A 13895-nucleotide genomic window follows, 5' to 3' on the forward strand; every position below is an offset into this window, starting at 1 on the left:
GTCAGGCCCACCGGGAGAAACTTCCTTTTGATGAACTCAAAACCAAAGTTATTTGGGACCTGAGTGTACTGCAAAATTCTTTCACCTTTGTCGTATAGTGTAACTTAACCACAGGACTGAAATTCATCTTATTCACAATCCCACCCACACCCAAAAGAAGAGGGGATTCTTTTCTTTTTTTTTCTAAGTTTTATTTATTTGTCAGAGAGATATAGAGAACACAGCAGAGGGAAAAGCAGGCTCTCCGCCAAGTAGGGAGCCCGATGTGGGATTTGATCCCAGGACCCCAGGATCATGACCCTAGCTGAAGGCAGATGCTTAACCGACTGTGCCACCCAGGCGCCCCAGGAAGAGGGGATTCTGTAGGAGTGTGTACACCAAGGGGTGAGATTACTGGGGACCATCACATAATTCTGCACACCACCCTGGTATTTTCAGATTAATTTTGAATATAGGTGGCAATTTGGGGCATCTTTATTTTGTCCTATTAAACTAAGACTTTTTTTCATAAAAAATAATTGAATTTTATCAAATGCCTTTTATATGTCTTCTGAATGTATTTTTCATTTTTGTCATATTAATATTAATATGATTAATTTTATTAGTGTTTCCTCATACTGAGCCATCTTTACATTCCTGACACGAACCCCCTGCCTTGCTCTTTATTCTTCTAAATGTACTGCTGAAGTCTATTTTCTAACATTTTATTTAAAAATTGTATACCTCTGTTTATAAGGAAAATTGGTTCGTTTTCTCTTCTTGTGATATTTTACAGGGTTGTAACTATTATGCTGAGCTTTGTAAAAAGAATTTGGGAAGATTCCTTGTTTTTTTCCCTCTGTGCTCAGAAAAAAATTAAGTTGTGTTTGAAATCTCTATACTTTGAAGCTTTTGAAGAATTTGCCTGTGGCTGTTTGACCACTTTCCCAATTTCTTGGAGTTTATAGGTACATTTCATTTTTTGATTTTGTAGGGACTCAATTGTAGTAACTTATATTTTCCTAGAAAATCATCTGCGACATCCTGGTTGTTATGGACTGAATGTTTATGTCTCCCTAAAACTCACATGTCAAATCCTTATCCCCAGTGTGATGGTATTTGGAGGTGGAGCCAGTGGGAGGTGATTAGGTCACAAGAGTGGAACCCTCATGAATGGGTTTATTGCCCTTATAAGAGAGACTCCAGAGAGCTCTCTTGCCCCTTCCACCATGTGAGGACATATGAGAAGATGGCTGTCTATGGTCCAGGAAGTGAGCCCTCACCAGATATTCAATCTGTTGGCACCCTGATCCTAGACAAAGGACTTGCACCTGGAGGCATTGCTGGTCTCTAGGGTCCACCACCCCACCCCTAAACAACCACTACACAATGACCCAGGGCCAGAGTGGCAGGTGGCTGGAGTCTGAGAGGCAGGGAGCAGGTCAGAGCACTACGTGGCTGGAGCAGGCAGGTGCCCTGGGCATGAATGTCCACTGTGCAGGGAGGTGGGGTGGGCAGAGCTCAGACTGAGATTTCCACGTTGAGCCATGAGCTGCGCCCTTTGGGAATCATAGCATTTCTAGATCTCGGGTGCTTCCTGGTTACTGGCAGAAGTATACCCATCTTGGGGAAAATTTCTCCATTTTGGGTCCACAGAACATCACTGATTAAGAGCAAGCAGTGTGTTCACAACAAAAGACTTCCACGCCTACAAACATCAAAGCAAGGGTGCTGTAATAAGCGAGAGTCAACAGAAACAACAAGTGACAGACATAGATACCTAGCTTTCACTCCACATCTTGGACTTGAGAACATCTGCATATGAAATATTTTAAGCAATTGTACAGATGAGCACACAGCAAGAAACTGTCCGAAACAAACCATCATATTTGGGAAAAGATAAAAGCAGAACTTGTAAACACATAAAATATAACCGTTTAAATTCTCTAAACAAGTGCAAATGTTCAGCAACTGGTTAAACATGGTTAGGGTGGGGGGGAAATTAGTCACCTGGAAGGTAAACCTGAGGAAGTTTTTCAGAACAAAATACTGAATAACGTGGGTATGGAACACATAAAATCAGAACTAAGAGATTCGGAGGATGGAATACGAAGGCTCAGCATGTGGCTGCCTGAGTCTCTGACAGAGAGAATGTCAGAGAGGCAATATTTGAAGAGATATTGGCTATACGATTTCCAGAACTAATGAAAAATATAAATTCATCATGTCAGAAGCACAGTACATGCCAAAAAGGATAAATAAAAGGAAACCCACACCTAAACATATCACACAAAAACCTCAGAATGCTAAAGGCAAGGAGATGGTCTTAAAAGTCTTTAAAGAGTAAGGCTGGGGTGCCTGCATGGCCCAGTCGGTTAAGTGTCTGCCTTTGGCTCAGGTCATGATCCCGTGGTCCTGGGATCGAGCCCCTCTCGGGCTCCCTGCTCAGTGGGGAGTCTGCTTCTCCCTCTCTCTCTGCTCGTGCTCTCTCTCTCTCACTCACTCTTTCTCTGAAATTAAAAAAAATCTTAAAAAAATAAAAAATGAAGAGTAAGGACAACTTCCTGCCTCAAGGAACAGCAGTTAAAAGGACAGCCAACTTCCTGATGGCAACAGCGGAAGCCGGATGACAGTGGAATAGTACTTTCAGCCCGTGGAGAGGAGAAACCATCAACTTAGAACCGTGTACCTAGCAAAACTACTTTTCAGGCAAGAAGGTGAAGTAAAACATTTCGACATAAACAAAAAAATGGAGTTGACCACTAAAAGATCTTCACTAAAGGAATGCCTATGTCAAGGGTTTATACCTTTGGCATAGCAGTCTAGGGAAGTCTGGGGAGACTTATCTCAGAATAAGGGTTTTGAATGCATAAAATAAAATAAGATAGGATTACAAAGGAAGCCAATTATTTTGAAATCTTTAAAATAAAAATATTTTTAAGATGAGATAGCACCTCACACCTGTCTGAATGGCTAAAATCAACAACACAAGAAATAGCAAGTATTGACAAGGATGTGGAGAAAATGGAACCCTCTTGCACTGTTGGTGGAAATGCAAACTGGTAGAGCCACTGCAGAAAACATTATGGAGATTCCTGAGAACTTTATAAATAAAATTACCATATGATCCAATAATTCCACTACTGGGTATTTACCCAAAGAAAATGAAAACACCGATTTGAAAAGATACATACATCCCTATGTTTATAACAACATAATTTACAATAGCCAAATTATAGAACAACCCACATGTCCATCAATAGATAAATGGATAAGGAAGATGTGGCACGTGCACGTGCATGCACACACACACACACAAACACACACACACAGAGGAATATTACTCAGCCATTAAAAAGAATGAAATCTTGCCATTTGCAACAACATGGATGGAGCTAGAGAGTATAATGCTAAGTGAAATAAGTCATTCAGAGAAAGACAAATACCATATTACCTCCCTCATATGTAGAATTTAAGAAACAAAACAAAGGCAAAAGAGACAAACCAAAAAACAGGTCCTTAAGTACAGGAAAAAAACTGATGGTTACCAAAGGAGAGGTGGGTGGTGGGTGGGTGAAATAGGTGAAGAGGATTAAGAATACACTTATCATGATGAGCACTGAGTAATGTATAGAATTGTTGAATCACTGCATTGTACACCGGAACTAATAGAACACTGCATGTTAACTAACTGGAATTAAAATGAAAAATTTAAGTAAAAAATTAAAAATAATATAGCACTGCATGTTAAGTGTACTGGAATTAACATTTTTTTAAAAGGAAAAATTTTTTTAAATTAAATAAAAAAACAAATTAAAAAATGTGTTTTAATAATACATGTGGTGCTTTATTAACTCATTAAATAACAAATTCCAGTTGAGGATTTTGAGTAAACTTCAGAGTAAACAGCCCCGATGGGAGGCTGCCTCGCACAGGGCAGGGCCAGGATGAATGAATTTGGTTCTAAGCATACACGAAGTAATTTGCATCAAAGAAACATTCACTGCAGAACAGACTGTGTTATATTTGACTTGGGTTTTCTTTTGACTCATGGGTTATTTGGAATATCTTAAAACATTTTAATTTCTTCTTTTTTCCTTCATGGTGCTATCTTTCCCATCAATGTCTCGTTTTGTTCCTATACGATGGGAGAGTAAAAGCTACAGAATTCTTTTCTATTGTGGAGGAAGTAGGTTGAAAAGGAGAGTGGCTTTGCTTGTGGACGTTTTGAGTTCGATGTATTGATGATGCCTCCAGCAGGCAGTGGTGTGGAGAAAGTCAGGACTGCAGGTGGGAGTGAATGGTGGGTTGGGAGTTGTTCTGAGAGAAGGAGGCAGAAGCCGTGGAGAGGGGGTGGATCAGAAGGCATGTATGTCTCCCAGAAGGGAGCTGAGATGGACACAGAAGGCTGAGGGTTGCGTACCGCAATCAGGCCTGCCAGGTGGCCCCAGGGAGACCCAGACACAGAAAATCACCCAGAAAGCAAAGACATTTTAAGTGGGATAGAGTCAGAGATTTAGCTACTGCATGAAGCAGAAGGAAGAATTTTGCATAGCACAGGACTGAAGTCTGAAAAGCTTGGAGAGATGAGCTTGGTAGACTTCTTTCATTCCGGGCAGCTCAGAATATTATTTGCTCCATTTTTGCAATAGTAGTTTTTTCTCCAGACAGTTGTGAAGCCTGGCTTCTTAGTGGTAAAGTGATACCATGGTAGCTATTAGACACACCTGCCATATGCTTTGTGAAATAATTGAATTGGCTTTCGAGTCTGTGTTCTAGAAGGCTCACTTCCCTATCTAAAATGTTGCATTACCATTTGCCTTTGAACCAGAAGTGAAGCTCCAAAGAAAATTCTTGATTTGGGGCAATGAAAGGACTTTTCGATCTTAGAGGACAGAATTTAAAGAGCTAATCTCTTCCAGGCGTCTGTGTTCAGGCAGCAGTACCAATCAAACGGGAAGGCCTTTGGCTCTAAGGATGCCATTACCTCCTGGCAGTCTATTATCCCCGTTCATCGCCCTCAACAGCAGGAAATTCTGTCTCATTTTTAATATTATCACTTGCCTCTATTTAGGCCAGGCGGGAAATGGAGGGGAAAAAAAAGTGGGTTGGTGTCCTTTTAACAACTTGCAGGTGCTCGAAAAGTTAAGCCTCTCTCTCTGAGCAATATCATGCCTTTCACATTCTTTTTTGGCTTTTCTTTCACAGCTACTTAATTATATGTTACTCTTCTCTGACCCTCTTCAATTTCTTCATAATCTGTGTAAACTGTGGACTTTGAATAATGATATTGGCAAATTAAATGGGACAAAGGTTTCATGAGATGCAGTAATTTTACGGCTAACTAGCTCCATGACCCCATCCCTCACTAAAGTTGTACAAAATAAACCTGCAGAATAGAATGACTCAGGTGGCAGAACATGCAGTGTAATTCTCCCCAGCGGCTGGGATTGAGCAAAAAGCCATTCAAACTAAGACCCAGTCATTTCTGAGCAGGGCCATGTTCCTTTCTTCTCGGTGCCAAGTGGACCAGAGGAGGCGTCCTCTGGTTTTCTGGTGTTCTGGTTTTCTAGATCGGGGGGCAGGGAAGTCTGCTTCTTCTGGGGAGACATGGGGAGAGAGTGGACATTTGAAGACAAGAAGACAATATTCCACTCTGAATTATTAATATTAGTGTATTAATAAGCTTGGGTCGCCATAACAAAATTCCATAGACCTGGTGGCTTGACCGACAGGAATTTATTTCTCACCGTTCTAGAGACTGGAAGTCTGAGATCAGGGTTGGGTTCTGGTGAGGACCCCTTTCCTGTCTTGCAGGCTGTCAAAACCTCACTGTGTCCTCGTGTGGCCTTTCCACGGTGTGCGCTCATGGAGAGACAGCCAGAGAGTGGGAGAGAGATCTTTCTCATCCTGTCAGGCCACCATCCCATCATGAGGGCCCTACCCTTACAGCCTAATCTAACCCTAATTACCTCCTAAAGGGCTTACCTCCAATACCATCACCCTGGGGGTTAGGACTTCACCATTTGGATTTGGGGAGGACCCAAACATTTAGTCAGTAATAAATAGTTCTCTGCTGCTGTGTCACAAAGTACCACAAACTTTATAGCTTAACACAACACCATTCAGAGTTTTCTTAGGTCAGGAGTCTGGACATGGCCTAGCTGAGACAACTGGCCAGGGTCTTACAAGGCTGCAAAGTGTTGCTGGGGCAACATCTTTCTAAGTGTCACTGAGTAGGCTCACAGGAGCGATAACCCATCATATGGATAATCAAGGCCACAGGTCATCAGGGATTATCTTCGGATTTGCATGCTGCACTGAGTTTGATGGTTTTATTTTATTTTTTCCTTTGTGTAGGGGAATTGGATCCATGTGCAATAACAATTATTAAAGATTCTTAGAAATGTAACATTTTCTTCAGTAAAGTAAACTGTACATATTTGTCGGAGGTAAAATTATTTGAGAGGATTCATGGAATGATAACTGTAGGATGAAAGCAAGGAAAGTCAAGAAATTTTACTGTAGCCTAAGTTAAGTGATATTAACCAACTTCCTTTGTGACTATAAATGCCTGCTCTCTGGAGGTTTGTGGGTTTCCACTAATATGTCTGTTACAAGCAACTTGGTCACTGTAGACATTTGATAGTTTTATAAACTTCAGCTTTGAAGAAGAGATCAAGGAGTTCTGTCCAAGCTTATTAAACATGCCTTGAGAGCTCTGGTGGTAGTGTAGGGATTTAGTGGGGCCCCATGTACTCATGAATTCATAGGCCCTTCCTGAGTGAGGAGGCATTGGGTCATGTCTTGAAGAATAGGTAAAATTTTTTATGATGGAAGCGGGAAGTAGAAGGCAGGGTATAAAGGGATGTTTTCTGGGAGGTGTACCTTCCCATCCTCTATCCAGGCTTTATTTGGGTCAGGCTGGTGTTGGTGTCAAGGGAAAGCAGAGGATGCTCTTTGGAAGTCATATCCTAAGGAGATGGCAAGGTCAGAGCCAGCTGGGCTGTGGCCATCCCCAGGATTTGGATTTAAGTGATCAGGAGGAGGGGTGCCATTGCGGGAGGAGAGATGACAAGAGGGAGAGTGGGTTGGGTACAGAATGGAAGAGAGAGGTTATAGACATTGTGGATGAAGAACAAGGGACTGGGGCTCAGAGAGACACAAGAGAACAGTAGTCAAGGATTTCCATACAGGTTGCAGCTGGGTGGCATTGTGAAGAGAAATTTGGGAGATGGGAAAGTGTTCGTAAATACTATTTCTCAATATTGACCATGTTTGCAAGATGCACGCATTGAAGAAAGAATATATATGTGACATGCTTGGGAGCAGAGCCCTGTTGAGCTCTCTTTGGTTCATTTTGCTTGTTTGTTTTGTGTGTGTGTGTGTGTGTGTGTGTGTGTGTGTGTGTGTGTGTGAATAAGGTTCAGAAGTCTTTTATATGAAACTCTGGTGTTTGGAAATCCACCTGAGACTAGCATGTTGGGTCTAAGTCTGCAGAAGTGTTTGAGGGTTAACTGGAGTCTGTTGCCAGGGGGACCTTGGGGGTCTGTTCAGTAGGATGCTCTCCTTCCAGGCCTGGGTCAGTCCCTTTGGAGTCCCAGGGGAAATGCAGCCAAAGCCCTCCAGCCCAGGACCCAACGGCCTGGCCCATGCCCACAGCACCAAGTTGGGGTGATTTATCTTTACAAAAGACCTCGTATGAAAATACCTTGCTTATTATAGTGGGGCCTCCCAGAATGTTGCCCTGGCGGAGGGGGAGCTGAAGTGTCTGGTTGGATGCTGGGGGTGAGGGAGATGGGATATCTTGGATCTGGATTTGAGCGACCAGGAGGAGGGGTTCCATTGTAGGAGGCAGAGGTGACAAGAGAGAGACTGGGCTGGGAGGTAGAGATTCTAAGTGCATTTTGAGGGACGTTGAGGTGGAGAGTGACACCGGGAACGGTGCCCAGTGGACCCTGTGAATCAGTGGTTGAGGAACGGATGGTGTTAGAGGACCCCGAATGATAGATGGACCTCCTGTGGAGCCACAAGGTGGAGGAGAGAAAGTCTCAGGAGAGGTCTGGGGGAGTGGGAAGGGAAGGGAGAGGTGGGAGGACGTCTGGGGCGTGCAGCAAAGCCTAGTAGGGAGGGAGCCTCGCACAGGAGGGTGTGGTTAACCTCAGGTCTTCAAGCTGATCACTGCACTTGTGTGTTGCACTCAGTGACCCCTCCGCTGACCTTGGAAAGCGAGTGTGTAAGTGGTGAGGGCTGAAGCCAGATTGTAGTGGGGAGGGAACAGCTATGTCTTCGTGATCTGTCGGCCCTGCCTGGACCCAAGGAGACTGGGAATGGAGGGATCCGTGGCCAGCGTGTGCCTCAGGGATTGGGAGCCAGGAGCTGAGGGGTGGTTCTCCTGAGATAGAAGACACAAGGGTGCTCATGGGGTTAGGGCAACAGGGAGGAGCCAGGGGCGGGGGGGCTGCTAGAAGATGTCCTGGAGGGGACACTCTGGGTGGGACCCAAGGCCGCGGAGGCCAGGGGCTGGCCTGGGAAAGGAGCCGGCAGCTCTCTGTCAGTGTATGGGAAGCTGGGGGCCTCATCGGGTGTAACCGCCTCCTGGTGACATGGAAAGTGGCTGGGGCACCAAGTGTGGGAAAGGAGAGAGGGGGCCTGCCAGGTATAGCGTGCCCAGCACCCATGGGTAGAAGGCACGTGGCCAGGTGACCTGCAAGGGGGGAGCTCCACCTTTCCCCAAAGTGTCTGCAGTCCTCTGTGTGATTTTTAAGTCACACAGCCGTATAACTCACAGGACCAGAGTGGAGTAGATGCCCAGTGGAGGCTCTTCAGCAAGTGCATTTGTTCCTGGGCCCGTCCATGCAGAGCCTAAGTGACCTGTCAGCAGCTCCTGGCGGTCTCGAGGCCCATGTGCCGCCCACAGCGGCTGCAGACTGTGAGCATCTGGGCTCACGACAAGCGTCCTTGTCCCCGCGCTCATGTATGTGGGCCGGGTTCTAGAAGTAGTCCTTTTTCAAGTTGAAACGCCAGGACTGTGTTGATTGCCTGGTAAAGGTTTCCAAAGAGTCTTACCTTCCCGCACCGTTTGTCCTTGCAGGTGCTGCTCTCAGGACTCATCGGTGTCGTGTCCTGGAAGAGGCCCCTCTCGCTTGTGGTAAGTCTGCACCCGGTCTCCACGGCAGCCTGGGAGCGCTTTAAAGGTGACCGCAAAGAGAATTCTGCCTTCTTTGCAGAAAGCGGGACACAGACCTTTACAGGACTGGAACCTCTCAATGCAGAGGGGCTCGTAGGTCACAACCGCTGCACATCTTCCCTTCTCTGCTCCGGGGAGTACCCGTCGGGTGCCTGTCTGAGATGCCCACGTGCGTCCTCTTCGTTTGTTCTCTTTGGGTGTGCTCCTCTGTGGACGTGCTGGGAACAAAGACGTTTTAGTAGGAGTCTATGCTAGGCGTGTAGACACTTTCACACACACACACACACATGCATGCATACGAGCACACAAGCAGCACCTGCTTTATCAGAGTTGAAGAAACGTAAGCTGCATGTGTGTTTTGGGGACTGAAACTCGGAGTTTCAGAAGAGGATATTTATTTGAATAGAAGAGCAAAGGGGTGCAGCTGGAACCCCCTCTCCCGTTGCTGTGGCCCCGTTGCGGGGCAGGAGCAGGCCACACGGGAGATGGAAAGGAGAGGATGGTTTTTCCATCAGGAAACTACCCCGAGCAGATTCGTGTCTATTGATTTGTATGTGTGTTTTTCTTGGTGTGCACATTAATATATTCATGTGTCCGTGTCAGGGCCAGACGAAGAGGTTTTCCGGGTTTTGATGGGTAATGAAAAACGTGGCGCGGCTTTTTTCTCTTTTGTAGTCATCAATTATTTAAAATCCCTTCTTTAAGTGATTAGATTTGGAGATAATGACATGTACTAAATATTGATGGAGGTAGCAAAAATCCCACAAATCTGCCTGTTGTAAACACCTCCTCCTCACAAGAGTAACCACAGCATCCTGAGGAGGCATCGAGAAGAGAGTGGCATTAATTCACTGAGCCTCTTCTCCGAGGACTCGTCGAGAAATTTCTTTTGCAAAAAAAAAAAAATGTTTTTTTTATGTACAAAGTTTCAAACACACACACAAGTCGAGAGAGAAGCTAGTATAATGAATTCCCATGTATCCCCCCGTCATCTGTCTTCCACAAATATCAACCTTGGTCTGTCATGTTTGATCCATACTCCTTGCTGGAGTATTTTAAAGTAAATCACAACTAGTGTGTCCAGAAGCTGTCTCCTTTGTGCAGGGAAAATGGTGGTGGACAGGCCGGCTGTGGGGCCCGATGTCCTTTGGCTGTGCTTTCGGGTTCCCTTCGGGGACACGGGGCCAGCCTGTTCCATTCCTCCTCACCTGCCCTCATGGGCCAGGCCGAGGAAGGCCTCTGACGCTGGCTGCCAAACGAGGAAAAGCCACCACTCCTTTGGGCGGGTGTGTGGGTGAAAAGCTGAGAGGAATGGCATCTGTGGTCACCCAGCCACTCTTCATGCCCGCCCCCAGTCCCGGTCCCAGGATGGAGATTCTCACGGGCTGGGCATTTAACTGTGAGGGAGGCTACACAGCTTCTAGCTAACGAGGAGTCAGGACTCCTTGTGGACTTGGCTCAGGAAGCCAGAGCCGTAGGATGGGGGGGTCAGGGCCTCACCCTAGAAGGAGGCATAGAGCCCCTGCCAGAGCTGCTGTAGCGGAACGTTCAGAGCGCCTGTGCCCTGGTCCCCGTCCGTCGGTGTGAGACCAGCCGCTCTCTGGGGTGCTCAGCATTTTGTCCCCTTGATTTATTTCTGCCCAAGCCCAAGTTGGAAGAGAACGGTTCCCCGCGCTCGACTGACCACTTTCCTTACTTAGGGAGGGAAGGGAATGGGTTAGGATAACACTAGGTGCTGTACGGAACCCCACACTTTCAGTGGCTTAACACAGCAAGAGGTAAGAGCCCAAAAGCACAGACGAAGGACATGCTTCTTCTAGAGTGGGCATGCCAGGCAGTGGGCCGCTCGCCATCACAGGGGATCTGGAGCCCCTGGTTGCTTCCCTCTGGAAGGGGCTCTACAGTTTCCCCAGGCCTGTGGAGTCCATTGCATTTCAGGGGAAGGGGAAAGGCAATGGGGATGGGTCTAAAGGTGACCCTCGTCACTCACACGTCAAACCATGGGGGAGCGCCCGTCACATGGCCCTGTCTGGCTGGGACGGAAGGTGGAAAAGTTAGCCCCTTCCTGGACGGGCACTTCCCAGCAGTAGCTCCGTACTTTGAAGAGGTGGGCAGGAATTTTGGTAGACAGTTATTTGCCTTTACCATAAGAACATTCTTCTATGTTGACCAGGACAATACTGTCTTTTTTTTTTTTTAATTTAAATTCAATTGGCCAACATATAGTACATCATTAGTTTCAGATGTAGTGTTCAATAATTTATTAGTCGTGACAATGCAGCTTTTTGATTCCTTAGTAAAGGCTCACTCAGCTAGAAGGGCTTGAAGTCTTGACTAAAATAATTCTTTCATCCCAAGCTCCTGTTTCTATCCTCTACCCTGGTGATAGTGTTTGCTTCTTTCTGGAGGCATAAAACTGAAGCAGCCACGGTGACTATTCTGGTTCATTTCCAGGGGACTCACTGCTGCTCCCTGTCCCCGCGAAGAACCCCCCCCCCAAAGTGAGTTGCCCTCTCTGAAGGAAGCTGTATGTCCCTCGGGGTTGTTGGAAGAGGCAGTGTTGGGTCCTGCTGATCCAGGGCCTACACTGCCATGTGCAAAGCCCTGCAGGGGCTGGCTGGGTGAGGACAGCCATGCATGGCCGTGCTGAAGGCAGGGTTTGGGTGCTGCTACTGATCTGTTGGCCATGTCTTTCCTCTGAAGCGCTGGTGCGTGGGGGGCTGTCCTAATCTCTGCTACATCTCCTTCCTTTTCATCAGTCCAATCTTATAAGACAAATGCGATGAGGAAGGGTATACTTTTCCCCCAGAGTGACTGATATGCTGGAGGGGAGCCTCTGTTAGGAGAAAGCAAGGGAGAGGGGGCAGCAGGCTGTCTGAGAGGATGGGGAAGGAGATTGCCCCTTCCAGGCTGGTGAACGTGATGCCAGAGGGAGAAGGAGGACAAAAATACTGCGACTTTTTTGCCGTGCTATTTTATAAGAGCCTTTCATAATGCTGAAAATGGGCGATAGCTATTTCAGCAGCGAATTCGTATTTTTGCATTACTGTGGTTCTTTTTTTTTAATTGAAGTGTAATTAATATATACTTCTATTAGTTATATTACTTATATAGTTTCAGGTTATATTGTTCTATTAGTTTATAATTATTATATCATATAATATTAGTTTCAGATGTGTAATAGAGTGACTCAGCACTTGTGTACATTACTCAGTGCTCATCATGGTATGTGTGCTCTCAGTCCCCGTTACCTCTTTCACCCATCCCCCACCCACCTTCCCTCGGCCACCACCAGTTCTCTATATTTAAGTCTTGTTTTTTGTCCCTTTTCTTCCTTTGCGCATTTGTTTTGTTTCTTAAATTCCACATATGAGTGAAATCACATGGTATTTGTCTTTCTCAGTCCAACTTATTTCACTTAGCATTATATGCTCTAGGTCCACCCATGTTCTTGCAAATGGCAAGATCCCAGCCTTTTTTATGGCCAAGTCATAGTCCTTTGTGTATATATACCACTTTTTCTTTATCCATTCATCTGTGGACGGACACTTGGGCTGCTTCCATATCATCGCTATTGTAGATAATGCCGCAGTAAACATAGGGGTGCATTATGTCTTTTCCTTTGGGTAAATACCCAGTAGTGGAATTACTGGATCATATGAGAATTCTATTTTTAATTTTTAAAGGAACATCCATACTGTTTTCCACAGTGGTTGCACCAATTACATTCCTACCAACAGTACACAAGTGTTCCTTTTTCTCTACATCCTCCCCAACACTTGTTATCTCTTGTCTTTTTAATTCTAGCCATTCTGATGGGTGTAAGGTGATATCCTGTGATTTTGATTTGCATGTCCCTGACGATTAGTGATGTTGAGCATCTTTTCACGTGTCTGTTGGTTGTCTGTATATCTTCTTTGGAAAAATTCTATTCCCTGGTCTTCTGCCCATTTTTAAATTAGATTATTTGTTTTTTGGAATTGTATATATAATTTTTAAATATATTTTGCATATTAACCCCTTATCAGATATATCATTTGCAAATAACTTCTCCCATTCAGTAGATTGCCTTGTCATTTTGTTGATGATTTCCTTCAGTATGCAAAAGCTTTTCATTCTGATGTAGTCCCAATAGTTTAATTTTGCTTTTGTGTCCATGGCCTGAGGACACATATCTAGAAAAATGTTTCTGTGGCTCATGGCAAAGAAATTACTATGATTTCTTCTAGGAGTTTTATGGTTTCAGTCTCATGTTTAGGTCTTTATCCATTTTGAGTATATTTTTGTGTATGGATAAGAAAATGGTCCAGTTTCATTCTTTTGTATGTAGCTGTGCAGTTTTCCCAGCACTATTTGAAGAGACTATCTTTTCCCCAGTTTATGTTCTTACCTTCTTTGTCACAAATTAATTGGGCATATAATCACGGGGTTATTTCTGGGCTCTCTATTCTCTTCCATTGACCTGCGTGTCTATTTTAATGCCATATCATTCTTTACTTTTGATTACTACAGCTTTGTAGTATATCTTGAGATCTGGAATCATGATACTTCAGCTTTGTTCTTCTTTCTCAGGATTCCTTTGGCTATTTGGAGTCCTCTGGGGTTCTATACAAATTTTAGGATTATTTGTTCTAGTTCTGTGAAAATGTTGTTAGTATTCTGATAAGAGATTGCATCAAACCTATAGATTGCTTTGGTTAGTACGGACATTTTGACAATATTGGTT

At 44.9% G+C, this 13895-nt stretch overlaps 1 protein-coding gene across 1 annotated transcript in view; it reads left to right on the plus strand.

Annotated features, from left to right (window-relative positions):
* The window catches only part of FAM189A1 (family with sequence similarity 189 member A1), a gene marked incomplete at its 5' end in the record, with an annotated part of 496657 nt that overhangs the window by 205246 nt on the left and 277516 nt on the right, over positions 1–13895 (plus strand). Inside the window, one exon of the mRNA XM_019808470.2 lies at positions 9074–9130. Coding sequence (XP_019664029.2) covers positions 9074–9130 — 57 coding nt within the window. The remainder of the gene's footprint in view (positions 1–9073; positions 9131–13895) is intronic.

Source organism: Ailuropoda melanoleuca, chromosome 9 (assembly GCF_002007445.2).
Source record: "Ailuropoda melanoleuca isolate Jingjing chromosome 9, ASM200744v2, whole genome shotgun sequence".
In the NCBI taxonomy this organism is placed as follows: domain Eukaryota; kingdom Metazoa; phylum Chordata; class Mammalia; order Carnivora; family Ursidae; genus Ailuropoda; species Ailuropoda melanoleuca.